Here is a 23,910-nt window from a genome sequence, read left to right on the forward strand (position 1 = left end):
ACAAACCTTAAGGAAACCAAAGACAGGGGGAGGCGGGATAGGAAGACTGCTAAAGATGTTCAACAAAGGATCGATGTCTTGAATGTATTAAAAGCCCTTAATAAACAATAACAAAAAACGAGAACTCAGCAAATTGTGCTAAGAACATGAACAAAACAAACAGATGAAGAAATATAAATACTTTCAAACTCAGTAGTCAAAGAAAAGCTATAACATAACACAATATTTCTACCATTAAACTTCAGAGCGAGGGGGAAGCTCTCATAACTGCTGACAAAAATATATGTCAGTCCAACTTTCCTGGAGAAAAAATTAGAAAGTTACTATCAAAAAAGTTTTTAGATTCAAAAATTCTTCTTCTTAGACTTCAATATAAGGTAATAGTTATCAATTTTCATTAGCCTTTTTTTTTAATAACAGTGGGAAAACTGGAAATAGCAATATGGTTCAATAACAAGGGATCAATAACATTGTAGATATCCATACAATAAAATAATTTTGTAATAACATAGAAAGTTGTTCACAGTATATTAAGTGGGAAGAAAAGAAAGGGGAGTACCAAAAAAAGCACAACAATGGCTAAAAATTACTAAGAACTTAAAAAGATTAAGTCAAACACATGGATACCCAAAGCAAAGAATAAGAATCTCTTAGCAAGGGATTACAGGTAGTTTTTATTTTCTTCTTTTTTGCTTCTTTGTGTGAGGATCTTATTACCTCTCCTGACTTAAATAATTCATATACAAGTTACCTCAGTTTCCTTGCATAGTAAGTGCTCCCTTGTGTTTATTAGGATCCAGAGTTCACCAAAAAGTAACTCAACTACAAAATGCTATGAAGACTTTAAATTAAACACAAACACATTTTTCTTTCCCCTTCTGCCTATATAAGTTTATTTATGTATAAATAATACATGTTATATAGGTCATATTACTGAGTATTAGCAAGGCATATATATACTGTTGGTGGGATTATCACTCATTAAAGCCTTTATGGAAGGTCATCTAAAACCTTAAAGAAATTAGTCCTAATAATCAAGAAAGAAAAGGGGGAGGGAGAAGGGAAGAAAATGAGGAGAGGAAGAAGTTAGATCTATACCTAAATATAAAAGAAGTTCCTTGTAATTGTATGTAACATTAAAAAAATTAAAAACAACCTAATATATTTATCAAGATTGTTTAGACATCATAATGGAATAACAACTATTACAGCTATAAAGATAATGCCACATATTTATCAACATGGAAAGGGGTCATAATATAATGAACAAAAATCCAAGTTATACAATAACAATTATAATATGGGCTTTTGGTATTTATTTTTTATATGTATTGGAAAGGAACTAGAAAGATAAATACCAAAGCATTAACAGTGTTTTAACTCAGTGAGTTTAAAGTGTTCATGATCTTTATTTTTCACTTTTTTCTTTCCATAAAATAACATGAACTGCTTCTACACAAGGAAATATAAGACACTTCATTTTGAACATATTGATAGAACAATTCCCCTACCCATAATATTTCCCTGTTTTTGTGTGTGTGTGTGTGTTTTGGGGGGGTAGGAGTGGAATAGATCTTATGGCTTCAAATCTACAATCCTTTCCACTGTAAAAAGCTATCTTAATCACTCACATATGTGTGGCTTTATTATCCTTTCTATTAATTTACCCTTTAAAAGACTTATATTTAATTACAAATTCCAGATAAGTGAAGTTTTATTGTATATTAAAAACAATCATCATCTCTGTTCACATCCTTCTAAAGAATTAGAGGGCATTGTTAGTAATAAATAATAATAAAGGACACAGCTAAATCTAAACTCTAGGTTGGAAGATGCAGAATAAAACATACAATCAGTGGTTTACTTAAAAATTAATGTTCTTCAAGTTTGACTGTTTAGAAGTAATTCTATACAAAAATAATTTATTTTTTGTTATAGATATAAGTATTAATTGATTGTCAGGCCATTCCCAAAAGTTTCATTTAACCCAGAACTGGTAGAAACATATTACGAGAATATTGTTATCCCTATTAAACACACATTACCAATTCATGTAATACAGGGAAAAGCCACAAAAGGCTAGTAACACTCTACCAGCCATGGCAAAAACTGGTCATAACATGGTTCTTTCAAGACAGAGAAACCTATGAAAAATAAAGGAGGAAGGTAGTAGTCAGTCAAAGATAACAGGTGAAGGACTAGTTCCCACTACTCTTCCCTAGAAAAGTGGTCTGTGGACTTTATTCTATCTTGGGGAAAAAATGGTACGCCAATGAAAAAACCTAATGATAACAGTATTTTTTAAAAGGTTTATGGTGTTTCATTTAAGATTTTAAAAAGTCTATGAAGAAATGTCAAAGAAATTTTATTTGCCAAAGATGGCATAATCATACCAATACATAGTTTTTGTTATGTATTTTATTATATTAAAAACACATATTAATATACATCACAGAACAGTCAATTCCAATTTCTTTTGATGTAATGTAAAACTGCGTATCAATTTCACATATAGAGAGAATTAAAACTGGACCTCAGGAAATTTAAAAACAGTCATGGACACTTCAACTCAACAAATAGTCACTAAAAATAAAATAAGTAAACAAACAAATAAATTATTTTTAAAAAACAAAAAAAATTTTAAAAAGTCAAAATCTAAAAGATTCATCCCTCTATATTAAGAGCTTACTAATTATTTTATTAAATTATACCTTTTAAATTTTACTTGCTTATATTTTATACCAACAGAATTTATTGTAAGGAAGTAATCAACACATAATCAAATATCAAATTTTAATTTCCTACCCAAATTTACTAACCACTTTCTGATATATTTTCAGTATTGAAGAATCTATTTTTATCCAGTACTTTTTTTAAAGATTAATTTTGAGCTTAGCATATTAAAAAGTAACAAGTTTTAAAATCTCAGTGTATTAAAAATAAAAATGTTGAATTAACAAAATACTATGCAACATATTGCTAACTTTATAGTTACCAGAAATTTTGCTGCATGAAAATGAGGACCCCAAACTTGCAATATTACATGTTCAATTAATTACACATGCTGTAATGATAATCAAGTGCAATATAATACATTCAGAGGTATAGTCACAAGAATTTCAGAAAGACTAAGTATAAATATACTATGTAAATTCTCAAGGGGTTTTAAAAAACTAACGCACTTCAATATTTTCCAGACTTCTAGAAAGTGGAACATGAATGTAATATTAAACTTCCCAATCAAATGTGAACTGCCAAATTAACCACAAATTAACATCCCCAGATCTTTAAAGAACTATGGGACAATGACAACCAAAGAAAGTAGTAGTAAAAAGTAAATCTATGACAGTGTTAAAATAAAATATAACATTTTTTTAAAAATCACACATCTAAAATGTATTTTTCCAAATTTCAATAGAAATACACAGTGGTACAAAATTAGGTTTACAGTTGTAAGTATGCAAAACACAATTTATCCTTGTATTATTACTTATTAATTGTTCTATTATTTTCCATATGAACAACAGTAAACCTATTTTTGCCCCTTTCTGTATAACATAAGCAACCAAGAAAAGAAGTATTACATGTATAATTTATATTTTCCATTTCTTCTGTGTTGTACAATATGGTAGTCACTTGCTATATGTGCCTATTTAAATTCAAATTAATTAAAATAAAATTTAAAATTCAGTTGTTCAGTTGCCCACCTCATTTAATGTACTCAACTCAATAAGTACATGGGGTTAGTGGCTGTCATAGAGTATAAAAGAGATATGGAAACTTCCATCAGGCAAAAAGTCCTAATGGACAGCCTGTTTGTCTACATTTTTCTCTATATAGGCAATTATAAAAATTCTTCCCATAAAACTGCAAAATTTTTCCCGGCACTGGTCACTTTTACAAACGTCCTAATTACTATATTGATGATGGTAACTACTTTTTTAAAAAGATATCAACTTAAAGGACAGTATGTGTCAGGAACAACATAATGTGCTTTGATTCAATAGCTCATGTCATCTTCATATAAACCCTCGGAAGCAGATACAAGCCCACAAGCCCTTATCTGAAAGATATATTTCAGAATTCAGAATTTTCAGATTTTATAAAGTTAATACTGTACATAAACCATAAGCTACATAACACCTTCAATAGGATCTAGGAAAGCACTCAGCAACACAGTGGAATGAATAAATATTAACACTAAAGTGAAGACTATAAAAAACTGATTTCAGGTCCTGGTTCTGCCATCATATCAGTTCCTAACAGGTATTCCCATCCTTCAGTGTGATAATTTGCAACGGCAGTGCAATGTTAGAATGACAGATTTGTGAATGTTTATCTACTTCCATCATAGAATTACTAAAATAATTCCATGTCCCTGAACTTCAAGAAATCACTTCTAAAACTAAGCAATTGTTTCTCCCCCTGGTAATTATATACACATTATCCTAAAATAAAAGGCCTACTTACTTTTTTCATGAGAGAACTGATAGAGATATTTAAATAGAAATTCAAAATTGTATTTTGTCACATTTACAAAATGACAGTTTTTTCAATGCAGGTAATAATTCAGTTGAATCTAGGAATTTAAACATTTCCTTATCTATTTCTGGAAGGACAAAAGTATAACTAACTTTCAGTTATACAGCACTTATATGTTCTCAATCAGCTTTTACACACATTTTCTCACTGTCAGTAAAGACTGTGACCAAATTATTATGTATTATTTGAAAATCTTTATTCTTGTTATATTTATAAACCAGTTAATATCTTAAAATATTCCAAATAGATGCATTTCACAGAAAGTACAAGGATAAGTTTATCCACATATATTTTAGTGTAATATAAATATTAGGAATTAAAATAATTAATAGCGATAAAATATAAAAGATAAACATTTAAATATTCAACAATGTAGCCATGTTTATATCTAAAATTATGAAATATTACAAACATGAGCAACCAATATGGAGTATATTGATTGAATCATTTCTATGAAAAATTATACTTTGTTACTGATATGGCCTTGCTTAAGATCTGGTGATTAGGTTTAGGAAACTGAAATAAATACTGTGATAATATGAAAATAACAACTTAATCCAACACTTCTTATAAAAATTAGATCTCATTACTACTAACAGTAATTAACTGAACAATTATTTACCTTTCACATTATTACTTTATACACTAGTCACACATAAACTGGTAAAGGTTGTTTGTTCAGTAAATTTTATAAATCAAAATAAGTTTTATTGATCAAAATGTAGTTTAGCATAATTTGTCAAAAGCATCGACCCTGGAGTTAGACTTCCTGGATTAAATCCAGATTTTGCCAATTACTATAATGACAATTTTTGGTGCGTTACTAACCTTTGTATCTCAATTTTTTCATACATTAAAGGAGAATAGCAGAATATACCTCATAGAGCTTTATGAGGATTAAAAATGGTGTATGGAAATACTCAGGAGAGTGCCTGGGACACATTATGCTCTATACAAGCATTCACTATTATCAACGATATTATTAAAGCATCTCTGAAATTATAATATATTAATTTTAATACTACCTTTAAGAATTTTTCGTTCCTCCAGTTTTCTGAAAAACTTAAATGTACTATGGAAACTCAATATTTGAAGGAATCTTGTGTCAGTTTAATAACTGTCAATTATTAACTCATATATTTAAAAATGCTTTTATATATACATTAATTTTAGAGAGACATATTACATCTCTTTATAGTCAGACTGAGGTAAGGACAGAAGTGGGAACATATTCTTACACAACTCATAACTTCAAAATGATAAAAAGCCAAATGATACCATTTCATGTATACAACTATGCTCTAGTCAAGTGCACCATAAATAAATGGCTATTGCCACTTACCTCAAGAATGCCCAAGAGAAAAAGCAAATCTTATTAAGAAAATTATTAGTTCAGTTTTGAACATACTAAGTTCGAGGTGTTCATAGAAATACTTCATGGACATTCCAGGAAGCAATCAGAAGTACAGACCTGAAGTTAGGAAAGTTCATCACTTCCTGCTTGGTACTACTATGGAGTTAGTCACATCCTATTACAAGATAATTATTTGTCTCCACACCCTTCTCTACTGTTACACTACCTCAGAGGCACTTAGGTCCTGCCATGTATGGGCTCAATAAATGGTGATTTTTTAAAATGCAAAACTTAAGAACTGTACAAATTAAATTTTATTGTATATAAAGAAAACTCTGATTTTAAAGTTATTTTCCAATCTGTGGATTTTAAATAAGGCTGAAATTTTCATTTGGAAGAATCCTTACAAAACACAGGTAACATGTACACAAAATTCGTTTTGTTTTGTTTTTTAATTTCATCACATGAGAATTACTAAATGTTACTAAGCAGTGACACTTAGGCATCATCACCAGGTCTATAAATCTGAAAAGAGTAATACAAGTCAAGAAATATATAAATAAGAAAGAGAGAGTCCAATGAAGACTTCTGGAAGTGCATGTAAATTAATAAAAATTCTTAAGAAATTTGTTAAAATACCTGCAATGTGAATTGAAAATTTTTCACTTTCTCATTTAGGGGCTACTTGAGTTCAGTAACTTAAAAATGAAAAGCCTCAGAACACTTTCAGCACACATTATTCAAAGAGCTGTGACAGGTAGCACACAGCAAACACGCTCCCTTGTAAACACCAGTAAGGGACAGCAGCTGTCAGCCCCAACCCACTAGCACTTGTTTGAATGCTAATTCTTTTATTTAAAATCTGTAGAAGCACCTCCTAAAGAATGCTTCCCTGGCAGTATTTACCACCCAAACTAAAATATGGTCAATTCTATCAAGGCTCTAATAGCAGAACAGACTGGCTGCCAGTTCTATATTTAATAGCAGATCATGACAATTTCATTTGTGTTTGACAACTAGATACCTGAGACCATTCCCTGGAAATGACACTACAACATTGTTACTTATTTAGAGGTCTGGGGCCCAAGAGAAAAACAGGTCATTAGTGGTGAATGTGTGAGGAAGACAGTAGCACTAGAGGATTAAAAAGACAGCAATACAATCCAGTCCTAGCAGAACTGTGAAATTGCCAGGGTGTGGGGGAAGGATTCTGGGAATGAAATTTCTACAACACAAAATAAACACAAGGGCTAAAGCCTACATTTTCTTATTTAAAATCACATAAGCAAGGATCAAATGTCTATTGATTCTAATTTTATATAACAAAAGCCTGAAAACCTTATGCCAACAGAAAATATCGGTAAAGTAAAAAGTATTCCTCCAATTTTGGCCCTACTTTTTTTGCTCTATGAAGCAATTCATAAGGGGAAAAAAATAACTTCAGACTATAAATGATGAATGTAACTATGAGGAGTGGCCTCTCTATGAGGTCTGAAATAGAAGGAAAATGTATATTTCTTCCAAAACTGTAGCCAACAATAACTTTTGCATTCTGAATCCAGCTTAAGCACATTAGCTGGGAAGATGTTTGCAAAAGTATTTAATAAGAAAGTGCTGAATTTAGATTTTATTTTATTTTTTCTCAGTTTTGTTAAGTGGCCTGCAGTCTATCAACTGCACTAAGTAGAACCTCTCCTAAGTATAAATGACAAAAGAAAATATAGCTTTCTTTTTATAGAGAGCTATTTCTAGAGATCAGGGGTCATCAAACTTTTTCTGTAAAGGGCCAAATAGTAAATACTTTCAGCTTTACAGGCCATGTGGTGTCTGTCACAAATACTCAACTCCACCATGTGGCATAAAAGCAGAGATAGATAATTGATAAAAGAATAAAACCTTATTTTCAAAAATAGGCAGTCTGTGGGCCCATGGCCATAGTTTGCTGACCACTGCTATTAAGAGCATACTTTTACCTAACAACAAATATATTATTTTAATAAATACAACCAAATTTAAAATATGCTGTCAGGGATTTGTTTTAAAATATTGCATTAAGAAAAGTGGAGAGTAAGGGGAAAAGGTTAAAAAAGACTGGCAAAACACAGTTATTGTTAAAGCCAGATGATGGATGGACGGAGCTCATTAAACAGTTCTCTATAATATATATTATATATAATATGTTTTAAAACACAGAGTAAATCAGTAAACTGACTCTACAGGAAAATAAATTTCCTCACTTTACCATAAACCTTCTAAAACACATTTAATGTTTTTAACCATAATTAACATAATATGAGATTCCCAACATAAAGCTACTAAGCTATAATGAAAAAACTTAAAAAGTTAAACAAATAAACTGTATATACTAAAAGTGTTCACAAGCATAAACCCTTAAAATTTTCCATAATTTAAAACATAGGGTCACCTCATACAATTCCTAAATTAATACATTTATTTTATTCTTATTTTACCTAACAAAATGTGTTGCCAATTTTTGTTTTAGAATATAATTACTTTATAGATCATATATTATTTATATTAACATATAATAGGTTTATCTTTTCAAGTAAATTAGATAATTTTTTCTCAGTTTTAATTTCTAGGCAATAAATATTAATAGATGCAACCCACATAAACAAACACTGTTCAAGGTCTCTAGTAATTAAGAGTGTAAAGGGAGCCTGAGACCAAAAAGTTTGAGAATCTACAATCTAACTGTTTTCAATGTTGTTTAAAGTATGTTCACCAAGCAAAGATTAGATATACACTCAAACTCATTTCTCCTTAGAACAACAAATATCACACAGTGGAGTCAATCTATTCTGAAGGCTATCAACACACATCAACAAAAGGAAGACACTTAAACCTTCAAAAGAAACATTCTTTTAAAATTGCCGAATGTCAGCAACAGTGTATCCATAGGAAAAGAAGAGCTCTAATCCTGAATCAATAATAAAGAAAAACTAATATATGTCAGCAGATAGTTCTAATAAATATGCTACTTCCTATTACATCAAGATATGCAGTCTCAGTGCAAGAAGTCAGAAATCAAGCTGAAAAGTGTTAGTAAGGAAATCCTAATGGCTGCAACTTTTCAAAAACTGAATAAATGTGTTTTTATAAATGTTCTAAGTTATTTCTCAATGTTCTGAAATACAATGATTTCAAATACTATCAAAACTAAGAACTTATATTAGGCTTACCAGAATTAATGTGACATTTGAGAAAAATTAAGAACTCTGTTAAAATATTTCAACTATCCCAGAATATAATCTATAACAGAATTTCTAAATCTAAAACCAAAATGGTAATAAGCAATTCATAACACAGGTAATAATTAGAGCAGAAACATTTACATAATTATTCATTATTTTAAAAGATAAACCAATACTTATTTTTCTAATTGAGTACTATTGTAGCATTTTTAATTAATATGCCCCTTTTGTCTGCATATGGCTGTTGAAAATGTTATCAACTTCATTTTTACTTAAGCACAAGTTTCCCAATTAAGTTTTATAAATTTTGTTATTTCTATTGTGTTTCATTAACATGAATAAACTTAATGTATTAGTAAGATGCACAGACATACTTACATCATACTCTGCAATTCTGAGGCAAAGCTTGTAGACTTCCCTGTACTTCTTCCACTACTTGAAGTGGCAGTAGACATTGGGCTAGCTGCAGTATTATTCATCTAAATAGAAAAGAGAAATAACATAAAATGTATTTAAATATAAATAAGTGCAAGGAAAACAAAAACAATTATAAATTACTTCAAAAAGTATAGAAGATGTTAAATTTCTAATATTTTGTGTGCAAATCTAATTTGTTTATACTTAGTGTTCTTTGTTAAAATGAAATAGCAAAGTGGCTATGCTTAGTCACATAAAATATCAAAAAATTACTCACTTGAGCGATGAAAAATTCTAATACATATTTTGTAGTAAGTAATGGAAGAAAAATACTCATTAAAATATTTTAATAGAGCTCAGTGAGTTTCAAAATGTGTTCCAGGGAGCCCAGATATTAGCTTCCAGTGGCCCCCAAGCATATACATGTATACCTCATCAATTCCAACCAGAACACCGGAACAACTGATTTTATACATAGTGAGATTCATTTAGAGAAAGAGTTGCACAAACTTAGAAAACCACAGCATAATCCAATTCCTATAGGAACCAAAGCTTAAAATACAAATAATATAAAGTTAATCAGGAGATAAGAAGTAAGCATTGTTATACTTTATAATCTTACAGTTAAGTAATTCATCAATTTTAAATTGTGTGACTTTTTTTCCCAGTAAAATTAAGCTGATGCTGAATGGGAGAACTAGACGCCAATCTTAATATATCTAATATATCCCATTTTATTTAATGCATGTGGCAGTCCCATAAACAAGAATTCATTAAAATGACATTAAAATAATGAAAGTAGATAAAAACCTCAATTATACATAGTACATGCTCAATATATGTTAACAATTAATTCATGGTCATATAAACATTGCAATACTATAAATTCTAAAAAAGCATCAGCCCTGGCTAGTGTGGCTCAGTGGATTTGAGTGCCAGCCTGTGAACTAAAGGGTCATTGGTTCAACTCCCAGTCAGGGCACATGCCTTGGTTGCGGCCAGGTCCCCTGTTGGGGGTGCATGAGAGGCAACCACACATTAATGTTTCTTTCCTTCTCTTTCTCACTCCCTTCCCCTTCACTAAAAATAAATAAATAAAATATTTTAATAATAAATAAATAAGAATTAAATTGAGAACAAATAAAATAAAGCAATACTAAGAACTTGAAGTAAACTAGGAAGAATCCAGAGACGGCCTAGATTTGAATCCCAGCTCTGTTACTATACTTAGTACTCTTTGGGTCATTTACTTAATTTCTCTGTGCTTCAGTTTCCTCATTAAAATGGGAATGATAATTTCACCCTCTTAGGGTTGTTGTCAGCATTAAATGAACTAATATGTTCAGAACAGTTCTAAGTACACAATGTTAGCTATTATTATAAACAGAAAAATCTTAAGAATTCTCCTTCTTGATTTGCTAAAAGTTTTTATATGACAAACTTAGACTACCCTCATTTCATAATCACAAAAACTTAAGAAACTTTACTGTTTTCATTGAAAAAGCTTATTCAATTCAACAAATATTAAGTATAATAGTTTCCTTATAAAATAAGTCCCGTTTTCACTATGGACATCATTACTGCTACTGGTCACCTTATCTCAAAAATCTCAGCCATTATCTTTGACTCCTTCTCCAGCACCCTTTATAAGCTATAGGAAGCCAAATGAATTCTATTTTATGTTCTGACATCCTTCCCCCCTTTTCCTGCCCTGTGGTCCTCTCTGAGCTCTATTTATAGCCTCTTTCTTTCCATCTCAGTTCATTCTCCACATTGCTGTCAAATTTATCTCTTAATACATCCTCTAATCTGACCACTCCTATGGGCAATACTGGCCAAAGGTGATAAAGGAAACCTAGACCAGGGCCATTCACCAAGAGCTGGGATGGAAGGGCTAGGCCCCATGCAAGGCAGCTGAAAGAAAAATAAAATAAAAAACTACTACAAACCACTGCCTAGATAAGCCAAATTTAAAGCTTTTGATAAGGCAACAGGACAGAGATGTAAGACAAGAACACACTAGCTCAGTGGCTAGATGGGAAATATCTCAATATCCTTCTGTGGCAGGACCAGCTATCTGCAAACATAAGCAATGGCCCAGTCTGAGGGCCCTAGGGCCAGGCCAAAGCCACCACACAGAGAATGCAAGAGCAGAGAAAAAGAAGGAAAAACCTTTCACTAAAATTGAGCCTGAAAACCAAAATTGTGAAACTCATAAAGAAGCTAATGCTATAAAAGACCATCACTTTTTTTGAACCCTAAATTTTTTTCACAAAGCTTCTTGGAGTAAGTAGTTTTCTACAAATAACATAGAGAAAAGAAGGATCACCATTTGAAACTCACCTAAAAAAAAAAAAAAAAAAAAAAAAAGCACATCACCAATCCAAGATTGGGGGAAAACAGGAAACCAAGAACTTCCAGAATTGGGACAAAGTGCTAAAAAAGAAACCTGACTTTTTCAAGGACCTTAGAAAATGCTTCCCTTATTGTTCCAACAGAAGATTGACAGATATGATATCCTGAAGAAAATGTTAAACACAAAGATTTTGTATTAACCCAGCTTCCAAAATTAATTATGATTTAGTTTACTCATGTCAGATTTGAACACATGCCATTCAGTGGGATTACCCTGTGGCCAAATGTCCTGAGACACTGTTGAAGCAATCTGCCCCTTTACATTTTGCAAACCCAGTCACCCTGCTCTAACGCTCTCTAAAGAGGAGACATTGCAGAAAGTAAATTCATATTAAAACCACAGCTTTCTTCAGTTGTTCTCTTACCGCAAATGTTTCACATCAAGAGTATTTATTGGTTAGAGGTAAAAGGTCCCAATCCTAGTTTATTATAACCATGATCATCCTTTCACAATCAAGTTATTTAATTTTTAAATCAAACAGGTGAATAACATTTTTCTTGACATGATGAGTTGATAGCTTATTAGATTCTTTAAAATAATTATTTCCCGTACCCATTTTGTTTGATGATTTAGATAATTAACTTCTTTCGACATTAACTTCTTTACACATCAAAGTCCTATCATTCCAGTCCTTTATTTCCTTTCTCCCAGACATTAAAAAAAAAAATGTCGGTTAAAAGCAGAAGCACTCAAGTCAATTTTCTCTAATAAATATAGTTAACATGGAACTGAAAACTTACTGTAATCTTCTCAATGGGTTAATGTCCTACAGTTGTTTTAGCTTTCAATTGAAATGCAGCTGTTTGCCATATTTTACAAAATGAATTCAGATGTGCAGATGGAGACCTAGATTATTTCAACATGCCACAGTTTAAATGTGAACCCAAAGAATAAAGTTCATCTCTGATTAACACTTATATTTAAACCTGATCATTAAGCCAATAGCCAATACTATGTCACACCTGTGAAATCCTGTTCCAGAGTAGAAAAATTGACATCTTTTAACATAATGAGATTTAAGGATATACTCATTTCCTTAGAAAATATTGCAAAATATATAATATTTTAACTATGGTAAAGTTATAAATTACAAATGTGAATTAAATGAAAATGCAATGAACATGTTACTGGGTTTCTATTTATAGCTCATGTTTGTGGTGACTAAGTGATCAATACCTTAGAGTTGAAAAATGTATTACTAGTTACAGCATCCTCAAAACATCAAAATCTGAATTGTTAGGCCCTAACCAGGTAACTCAGTTGATTAGAGCATCATCCCAATATGCCAGGGTTGCAGGTTCGGTCCCTGATCAGGCTATATACAAGGATCAACCAATGAATGCATAAAGAAACGGGAAAGCAAGCATTGGTTCTCTCTCTCCCTCTCTCTCTCTCTCTTTCTCTCCCTCTCTCTCTCTTTCTCAAAATCAATACATTTTTCAAAATCTGAATTGTGAAATTCATCAATCTATCTATTTATTAAAAGATAGTGGAATTTTTTATCATTTCTATTACATCACTGCTGAGAAAAATTAACTCAGCAGACCTATGTACTGATTCTAAGCATCTGAGACTCAATTCCAATCATTCATAACCTGAACATTTCACATAATATAAACAGAAAACTATTATACTAAGAGCATTTTCATAGAACTCCAAAGGCAGGAAGCAATTATGGTTAGGCCAACATTATTATACACTGCATTTTAGTTTTGTATAAAAAAAATACCCTCAAGTTACATTATGATCTAAATTTCTCCTGCTGTAACAAAAAAAAAAAAAAAAAGAAAAAAAGAAAATCACTCAATCACTGAGAATGCAAATAATAAATTAAAATGTACAATTTTTAAAAATTTTATACCTTATGCTTGGGATAACATTATGGTAATTATGATACATTTATATATACCCCATTTCAGTGAACTTCAAAGCTATAAAACACAAGTGTCCATTCAATTATCTGCTAACAAAGAAGTGACATGAATAATCCAATGCATAATCCAAAGAACAGATGATTCATAACTATTTTTGAAAATAGAGTAATTTTTCTGAAACAGCTTCTAATTTTATTTTCATAACTAAAAAACTCATCTGCATTCACCTACCATACCAAAAAAAAGAAGAAGAAGAGCTCAGACCCTGAAATTAGACGCATGTATCACAGCACTTCTTACACTGTGGTGTAACTATTTCCTCATCTTCAAAATGCCCACTGCTTAAAAACAAGGACTCTGTTTTATCAGTAATTCCGATACCTAATATACTGTCTGACATGGCTGATGTTCAGTAAATGATAGGTAAATGAAAAAATGCTGAATGGTATAACAAAGAATACAAAGATAAGCAAAACACATCCTTGCCATTTAGTAGCTTATAGCTTACTGAAGTTAACAGACATACCCCAATGCAATGAGCTTAGGGATCAGGCAAAGGATACTATGAGAGAAGAGGAGGAAGATCAGACCCAGTCAATATGGAATAATTATACTGAGATTTTAACACCTGCTATAATCTGAAAATAAACCAAATTTAACTGCAGTTAAAAAAACAGGTAAGCAAATAGCAAATCCAAACTATCCGTATCTCATTAGTAAAAGTACTTTGAAAATTATGAGGCACCATAAACAGAAATACATAATCTAAGAAAATATTCTGCTTTACCATTCACTGAGCAATTATATTTCTGAAAATCTACCAGCACAGGAATAAGTAGTTCCGAATCTAAATCAGTCTGATTCTAATTAATATAAGTAAGAAGCTATACGTAGTCATAAGGAATACTTAATGAGCAAAATAACAAGTTATTAGGAATACTATAAGTAGAGAACCACGATTTTATTTTTTTATTTAATCTTTATTGTATTTTTTTTCGATTACCATTTTGGCCCCTTTTACCTCCTCCCCTAGCAATCACCACACTGTTGTCCATGCCCATGAGTCCTTATTCCTTTTTGCTCAATCCCTCCGTCCCTAACCCCCCACCCCACTAGCTGTCATCTGCTCTCTATGAGTCTACTTGTTTTGCTTATTAGTTTGAAAACCACAATTTTAATACAATTACCAAAGACTTCATATTCAGAGACAGAAAAACAGTTCTCTGTAATATATAAAACTACTTTCTGGTATATTTTCCCCATCACACCTGCTTCCATGTCCAGCAGTCCTATAAGAGCAATACAGTACTGGTCTTCAGTCACTTAAGGTCGAAAACACCAAGGCATGTCAGATTGTCCAGCTCCTTCCCTGCCTATCTATATCCAGGAACTCCAGGCCTGACATTTTTTTTTCTTATAAAAAAGCAATCTAAATCAATCCGTTCCTTTCTAATTTCACCTTAATACCTTTACTGAATTATCTTGTAAGCCCGTTCCCCATCTTTCTAATTAATTCTGTAGATTACCTCCAGAGTACTCATTCTAAATATATGTTACTCCTCTACTCAGCAGCCTCCAATAGCTCCCCTTTGCCTGGAAGACAAAACTTATCTCACTGGGCCTCTCCAGCTTCCTTTCCTATAGCAGTCAAATCAAACATTCAATATCTCCTGAACCATCACAAGTTCTTTTGAACCGTTACAGTTCTTCCTGCCAGCAATACCATGTTACCTCTCCACCTATCCAAACCCAAGTGGTCTAGAAAAGCATGACCTAAATTCAGTATCACCAAGAAACCTTCCCAGTGGCATAACCATCAGGAATTCTCCTTTCTCTGACATCTAATTGTTTGTTACTAATTCTTTTCGTTTAACATTAAATATTTTAGTGCATACATATTATTTTTATTAATAATTTATTTTATCAATAAACCTCTGCCTCATAATCTCTCCAACTATTGGCAGATGACTATACCTTCTACTTCACAGAGAAATAAAAAGCCTTTATTCAGTAACTCCCTCCACTCTCCTCTACTAAAATTAACATATCTTCTCTTGACTTCCTCCTCTTACAATAAAGGCTCTCCCTTATTTAAAGCTAATGCACCTCCTGTGCTTTGGCTTATTCATTTATAACTATTTATTGGGTACCTACTACAGGCCAAACACTAATTTAAGAGCTAGGGATATTAGCTAGACAAAAAAGAGATACAATATAATGTAAGAGAAAAGCACATAAATATAATTTGAAGTAGTGACAAATGCTATGAAAACTAATCAAACAAGTTGATTTCAACCAGAAAGTGACATTTAATATAAGCTCTGAACAAAGCCAAATGTGACTTGAAATGTTTTAGGTTTTAAAAAGGTAACTCCAACTGCCGTGAGAATGCATTATAAAGAAGCAATGGTGCAGGCAATGAGACCAGTTAGCAAATTACTGAAGTTATACAGACAAGAGAAAACAGTGGCTTGAATTAGTGAAACAAGTAAAGACGGTGAGAAGTGGTCAGATTTCTGGAGTATGTTTTGAAGGCAGAGCTGACTTGCTGATGGATTAGACATGGGGTGTAAGAGAAAGGTAGTCAAGGATGACTCTCAAGTTTGGGATCTGAGCAGCTGGTTGAATGGTGGCACCATTTACTGAGACCAGGAAGCTTGGAGAGGAGAAAGAAAGAAATTCAGTTTGGGCCACGATAAGTCTGAGACAACTATTAGACATTCAAGTGGAGATGAAATCCTTCAGAAGCTTTGTGACAGAGTTATAAGGCAGAAAACTGAAGTAAAAGTCACGGGCATAGGGTTTTTGTTAAGAAGGATAATTAATCAATATAGAAGAACGTAGTAATAAGGAGCAACTAATCTCTCAAGTTCAGTCTCTCCATCTGTCAAGAATTTGTGCCTGTCTCAGAAGGGTGTTCTAAAGAAGACAGTGGCTACCACATAATGGGCACTCAAAAAATATACCTGAATTGAAAAGAATACCACCTGTTAACTATAAAATTCCCAATACACAGACAGACACATAAACTGTGTTTACATATCCTAGTTGGCTACATGAGCAATTATTTTTTAAACCTACAAATACAGGATCCCAGAGACAGTCTGCTCAGAGACACAGGAAGTTATATATTTCTTTCTTTAGTCTCACATTACTGTAGGTTTATAGCCTATGTACTTTCATATTCAATACTCTTATGAAAATACTTAATTTTAAAAAATTTTTATTCTTTGGAAAATAGTTCTTAAAGTGCACTGCAAATGTGCCTAACCAGATCATCCTAAAATACTAACACCCAAACCCAGATAAAATGGCAAGCTTAATTTTCCAAAACTGAAACACTGTTGTTTTTACATAAAATAGTATACAACTGAATTACTTAATGGATAACTTTTCAGATATATGCAAAATTTTGGAATCAGTTATACTTCTAATAGTAAAAGGTTAAGTGTATTTGATAAGGAAAATTAAACATCAAAATTCTCTTCCAATCTAGATTCACATTTTAGAAATATTAAACCTTGTGCAAAGTCTATATTAAATATAAACAATTCAATAAAATATCTGATGTGGTTAAAAACATAGTTCATGTGACTAAAAAGGGGTGCGGGGGGTTACTCCCATGTAGGCAGGTAAAAAAATAGATGAATTTGTATAAGTATTTCAAAGTTGATAAAGGGTCCTTCACCTGAATTAGTATTTTTTTTTTTACAATCACTCTACCAAGCAGGTACTTCCCCTCAACCAATGAGAAAACTAAAAGGAAAAATACTAGTGAAGGTCACAAATCTAACAACAACAACAAAAACAGGCTTTGATTCAGATAGCTGATAACTTGAAATATTCAGCCCATGTACATACATATTTTAACAAAAATTCACCAATCTTTTCCCATTTTAGTGCCTTAGTTTCTTCATTTGTAAAATATGCGTATCTCCTTTAACACACTAAACTACTGAGGAGTTGTACACATAGTTGTCAGGGGCCTTGTCATTAAGTTATCTTGGAGGCTGATGACTTTAAAAGTTCAGAAATTCTTTCCTTAAAAGTAAATCTTAGGCAGATGGATAAACAGCTATAACAGACAAAAGCTAATTGGCGGGAGGGGGACCCAAGACATCTGAGGTTCAGAACTACAGTTTGAAAATCACTAATTTCATCCAAATCCCTCATTTTTCAGGTGAGGAAACTGAAGTCCAGAGGGGTTTCTTGAACTGCCCAAGGACACATCACTATTTAGTGATACAGCTGGGACTAAAACGGAGGTCCCCTGACTCCTGTTCCAGAGTTCTTTCTACTATCCCACAAGGAACATACTAATAAAAGTTGATCATAATTAACTCACAAGACCTCCACAATGTGTTTGTCACAGTGAACTTTGTTGAGAAGTACCTGCCTATGCCGATTCAGTTCAGCAGTAAAGAGCTGGGCTTTGGAGTTCAAATACAGGCTCTAACACTTACCATGTGACCTTGGGCAAGTGATATCACCTCCCTGCCTCAGTTCCCTCATCTTTAAAGTAGAAATTAAAAACTCTTCTCATAGGTTACATGAAATAATGTTTATAAAGCACTTAGGTCATTGCCTGGTATATAAAAAGCTCTCAGTTCATGATGATGATGATGATGATGATGATGATGAAGCAGAAGAATCATCATCCAAGCAGAAGTATAGCTTCTTGAAAACATAACACAAAGTATTATCATTAAACATGTATATTCTCAAAGAAAGAATGGTATGATTAGTAGTAGTCTTTCTTTTATCCTCACCAGAGGGCATGCTCATTGATTTTAGAGAGAAAAGAAGGGGGAGAGAGAAGAAGGGTAAGAGAGAAGGAGTAGGGATAGGGAGAGGAGAGAGAGACAGAGAGACAGAGAGACTTCAATCTATTGCTTCCCATTAAGTACCCTGATCAGGACCAAACTGCCGCAACCTAGGTATGTAACCCTTCACTCTAAGGACGACGACACTCGAAGCAACTGAGCTACACCAGCCAGGGTATTTCAGAAACAAATACAGAAAAGTGAAATATACAGGATTCACTCATAAAACCTCTGTAGTATGTTAAATAGCAAAAGTACATTTCAAGATTTTTAAATAATTTATAAAGTGCATTCACATATTATTTCAAATTACTGTCCTATTAATACAACAGAGCATTTTTTTCAACTATTACATACTATATGCCAGATAGCATGCAATTTATATATTCAGTACCTTATTTAACATTCAATATCCATTAACTACCAACCTGATGTTATTAGACCTTGACCATCGGTTCCAGAAAGAGCCTCATCAGTATCACCTCTTAAGTGGCAATGACATAGCTGAATAACTACATGAGCTGCAGCATTTCGCACAATGGGTGGAACGCATCAAGGGCCCATGAAAATGTTGGTTCTCTCTAAGCAGTGGTATGGAGTTGTTTTGTATAGAGAATATGTTGTAACCAGATCAATAAAGCACCATTACTGTGACTTACAGTATTATTTGTTAAAGAAAACAATTTGGGTAATTGTGCCTGTTATAATCTGTATGCTGTTTCACAAATTAAAATATACAACAATTTTTGCAGATTTAAGGTCAGTCTTTACTGGAGGTAGTAGGTAGACAAGCTGAAACAAAACCAATATAAAATGTTTGTAAAACAAGACAACAATTTATGTAATTCTCATTTGAAGCCTCCAACTACCCTGTGAAGATGTGGAATGAGGTTAGGTACCAATTCCATTTTACTGATGACGAAACTGGGACTCAGAAAAGTAAGCAACTGAAATCACAAAGAGAGAATATAGCAGAAAAGGACTAAACCTAGGTTTTTGGAATTAGTTTTAAGTGCTCTTTGCACCCAGCTACAATGCATCTCAGAATATTAATATCTCTTCCAGATCCATTATTTAATAATCTTAAGACTGGTGATACTTACTAAATACTATTTTTTATGTGCTTTGCTGCACCCAGCACTCCACATGAGTGACCTCATTTAACCATTAGAAAAGTGAGGACTCAAACTAAGTGTGTCTCTCAATAAAATATTTTTTTCACCACAGTATAAATTCAATTAATATAATAATACATTTGGTTGAATTATTTTTCCTTACTATTTAAGTGAACTATAAGCAAACTCTTTAACATTCTGACTGATTTCACTATTCAACCTCACCTCACCATAAAATAAAACGGGCTTTACTTTCAACAAGAATACTCAATCTTCTGATTTGGTTGACATGGCTTAACTTTTTGTGGCCTTCCATACCAAAAATCATTTTTTTAGAGAGAACCAAAAATCAAGCTGCCAAAGATTTCTATTCAATTATGAGGAGAAAAACAAAATTTTAAAATTACCAATGGCTAAAAGGACAAGTCACTTGCTGGTCTTATTCCAGATATCTCATCTCTATTACTTAAGCTCGTAAGCAATAACTTTGTCATTACTTATAAGCAAGTACATTTTTAGGACTGCAATATGGTTAATCCTCCTAAAATTACATATTACAGATTTCAACAAACCTAAATGTAGAGTGACCATATTATTATGTGGTTCCAGCTGGGGCATTTTTGACAGTGAACGGGGCTCTGTTAATAACTATACTGAGACAAACAGGCTCTAAAAAACATGACTGTCCCAAAAAAGTGGGGGATAAGTCACCCTACATAAGAGCAACCATTTTGAGTTGTATGTAATGGCTTATTCTCTGCATATGCTTAATTCACGAGCTTTAAGTTTCGTTTCAGACCTAATGATTACCTTCAGCCTTGAAACCAAGGTCACCATTTTATAGACATCAGGCCAGAGTTAAGGTTGCTATCTATAAAGTTGTTTTTTAAGTTTTCCTTTCAAACTTAACTCTTTACATATTCGCATGAAAAAGAAACAGCTACATACTTCACAAAAAATAATCTTGCAAAATATCACCAAATTTCAGACTTACCTCTTCAAAAATTTTGAATACTAGTAACCTGATAACCACAAAACTACTTCTAAGATGGCCAATGCTCAAAAGTTAAAAAAAAAAAAAAAGGCACCATTTTTTAAATGAAAACAAAAAAACAAAAAAAACCTTCAAGAATAAAAGAGTTGAAAAGCTTTCACTGAAAACTAACCAAAGTGATAAAAGATAGAGGAACTCATGGTCACAACACACTACAGTAATGATTAAAGGAAACTCCAGTTAGTATTGTTATGGCTCTGCAAATGAATCTAGCATTAGCTGTACAATGTAGTAGACAAAAGAATGCTTTGTTTTAATTTGTCAAGCTGTAAATAACTACTAACAGACCCATGCTTTGAACTATAGTACTTTAATGAAAGGCATTATTTGAATATAATTATGATTCCCTAAGGCAGGGATTTTCAACCTTTTTCATCTCATGGCACACATAAACTAATTACTAAAACTGCAGAACACCAAAAAATACACTATATTTTTTGCCAATCTGACAAAAAAAAAAAAAGGTATAATTTTGATTCATTCACACCCACACCAGACAGCCATTATTGTGTTGGCTGTTGTCATTTTTTTATTTGACAATCTAAGGAAAAAGAGATTAGTGCCCCTGACTAAATAGTTTGGTATTAATGTTTTCAAAATTCTTGTGGCACACAGGTGTGCACACCAGTTGAAACATCGCTGCCCTAAGGCAATAAATGTTCCTAGAGTTGGCTTCTCTGACTTAAAACTCAACCAAAGCAAGAAATAGAAGGGGTCTCAAAGTCTAGATTCTTCACCTTATGTTGTGCAATAAGGCAACCGCTAGCCACATGTCACTATTTGTATTTTAATTAATATAAAATTAAAAATTAAGTTCCTCAGAACACCAGCCACATTTCCAGTGCTTAAGAGCCACTTGCATCTGGCGGATACCATGTCAGTATAGCACAGATTATTACATAATATTTCCATCATGACATAAAGTTCCATTGGGCAGTGATGCGCTAGACCTACGCTGCTCTAGATCTTTAGTTGAATATTCCTAGAGACAAGAAACTTGCAATAGCACAGTAAAGTACCTTTTATTTTTGCAAAGTACTGTCAGGAAACTTTTCCTCACAATCAAATGTAGCCTCTCTGTAACATCCACCAGAAATTCCCCAAGTCTGTCCTCAACTTGGTCTTCCAGTAAATATTTGCAGAGCTAACTTAATTTCACTTACAAAGTTCTGCCCCTCATATATACGGTACTAAGATTCTAGGTCCTCTCCATCCACATAAATATACACTTTCCAACGAAATAGTTTAAAGTTTCTATCAGCCTGATAGAATTAATGTTAATTTACCCACGTGTACATTAATAACGTATGTCCAGGATCAGCTCTGAGTGTATTACATTCTACTGTCCCTGCAAAGCCATGTTCGTTCGTTAGACCAGGGGTCTTGACTGATTTTTCATTTAAAAAACAAGGTCACAGTCATTCTGAATTTCTTAATACATGGGAGACCAGAACTAACTACAATTACCATGTAATTGACGTGTGCCTGGAGCTGTTCTAAGCATTTAACGTGGATTACCTCATATAATCCTCACGATGCTAAGCTAAACTATTACTATCCCTATTTTACAGCCCAAAACACCCGGCCAAATCCGTGCTACGTGATTTCCCTAGGAGTCACAGCTGTGGGCTCACCCACAGAGAAAAGTTAATCATTTCCTTTTTCTAAATGCTACACTTCTACTAACTCTACCTAACTCTTCTTCCACCCCGCCCATAGAACGATTTCCTTTAAGGATTTTCAAAAAAAAAAAAAAACACTACCCAGGATGACACGCGGAACGTGCTTCTTACACCCCAGCAACACCCGCTCCTGATAGCCTGCCCCACTCCCCTCGCCCCATGCCCACCCTCCGGTGGGGAGGAGTCAAGAGCCAACTCCACACACCGCGGGAGAGCCCGGGCGCCGAGCTGGGCCAGCGCCTCTCACGACTGTCTTCCCTTCACCCTTCCAGTACGAATGCCAATATTGCTGCCCCACGGCCGCCCTACGGCGGAGGCCAGGGCGGGGCCAGCGCCAGGGCCCGGACACGCTGGGCTCGCCGCGCGGGATCCCTCCCGGTTCCCATCCCCTCCCCCGCCCGCCCCCGCACCGCCCCCAACGCCACCAACAACCTCTGCTTTAAGAACACTTGTAGGCACCGCTGCGCGTCCCGCGTGGAGAATGTGGGGGTAGAGATGGTGCGGTTTCTGCTGCTGCGGCCCGGGACACGCTTGAATAAGGGCGGGGTGGGCCGAGAGTGTAGAAAGGGAAAAAGTGTTTCGGCTGGAGCGGGGGTCGTGGGGATGGGAGAAAGATGGCGTGAGCCCGACTCTCTGTGGGGCGTGGGTTGCAGAGACCGAAGAAGGAGAGCTACAGACACCCACAACACTGGCGGCGCGGGCGCTGGCGCATGCGCGGCAGGCCAGGTGGCGCGCGGTCTCCTTTCCCAAGCTAGCCACTTCCGCCAGGCTCGCTGGGGGTGGAGCGTCGTGAAGCCCACGGGTGGCCGCTTTCCGTGGGCGCTGTGCACTTCCCTCAGAGCCCGAGGCGGGCGACCATGAACTTGTTTCGGGCCGTAGAGTAGGAGCTGCTGGGAGAGGAGTGGGGATGAGCTAAGGACCAAAGGGTGTTCGACGGCCGGTCTTGGCTTCTTTAACAATGGACCTGAAGACAACTGGAAATTTGTTTCCAAGTTCACATCCGAGATTGGCCCAAGTAAATTTATCTTCAGGAATTAGGGTGAACCTGGAAATGAGCTGGATACTGCTTGGAGCATGGTGAAGGGAAATGGAGAGATAAGAAAAACCCCGCTGCCCTAAAGGACCGCAGTAACGGGAGAGGACATGGAACCCTCTCTGGGACCATGGAACACCGGCTGCTGCGCACCATTAGTGCCCACCCAGCCCCCTGCACAAAGTCATTAGAGCAGCGTTGGGAAAGGTGGCCTGCAATGAAGTTTTTCCCTCTATTTTACCAAGTTCGTGCATTTAACGACCCACATTTTTATTATTGAAACTTTTTTCTATTTCAAACTTCTTTATAGATGATCTTTTATTTTCCCTTATTTTTGACCTGTTCCTCCTTATTTTTAAGTCTTGCACTCCCGTTATTGAACTGT

General features: G+C 34.0%; 1 protein-coding gene across 5 annotated transcripts in view; it reads right to left on the minus strand.

The window, feature by feature from the left end:
- Window positions 1–23,187, minus strand: part of SUPT3H (SPT3 homolog, SAGA and STAGA complex component) — a 502,007-nt gene extending 478,820 nt beyond the window's left edge. For 4 of the 5 annotated variants that reach the window (XM_090282521.1, XM_090282522.1, XM_090282518.1 and 1 more), the window contains exons 1-2: window positions 22,925–23,187; window positions 9,490–9,590 (exon numbers count right to left, since the gene is read on the minus strand). In XM_090282521.1, the coding sequence (XP_090138647.1) occupies window positions 9,490–9,590 (101 nt within the window). In that variant the 5' untranslated portion in view covers window positions 22,925–23,187. Of the gene's footprint in view, window positions 1–9,489; window positions 9,591–22,921 lie in introns of all 5 variants that reach the window. The other variant, XM_090282519.1, reaches the window with a different exon arrangement.
- Window positions 23,188–23,910: the final 723 nt, after the last annotated feature.

This window comes from Furipterus horrens, unplaced genomic scaffold (assembly GCF_987537825.1).
Source record: "Furipterus horrens unplaced genomic scaffold, mFurHor1.1.pri manual_scaffold_6, whole genome shotgun sequence".
Classification (NCBI taxonomy): domain Eukaryota; kingdom Metazoa; phylum Chordata; class Mammalia; order Chiroptera; family Furipteridae; genus Furipterus; species Furipterus horrens.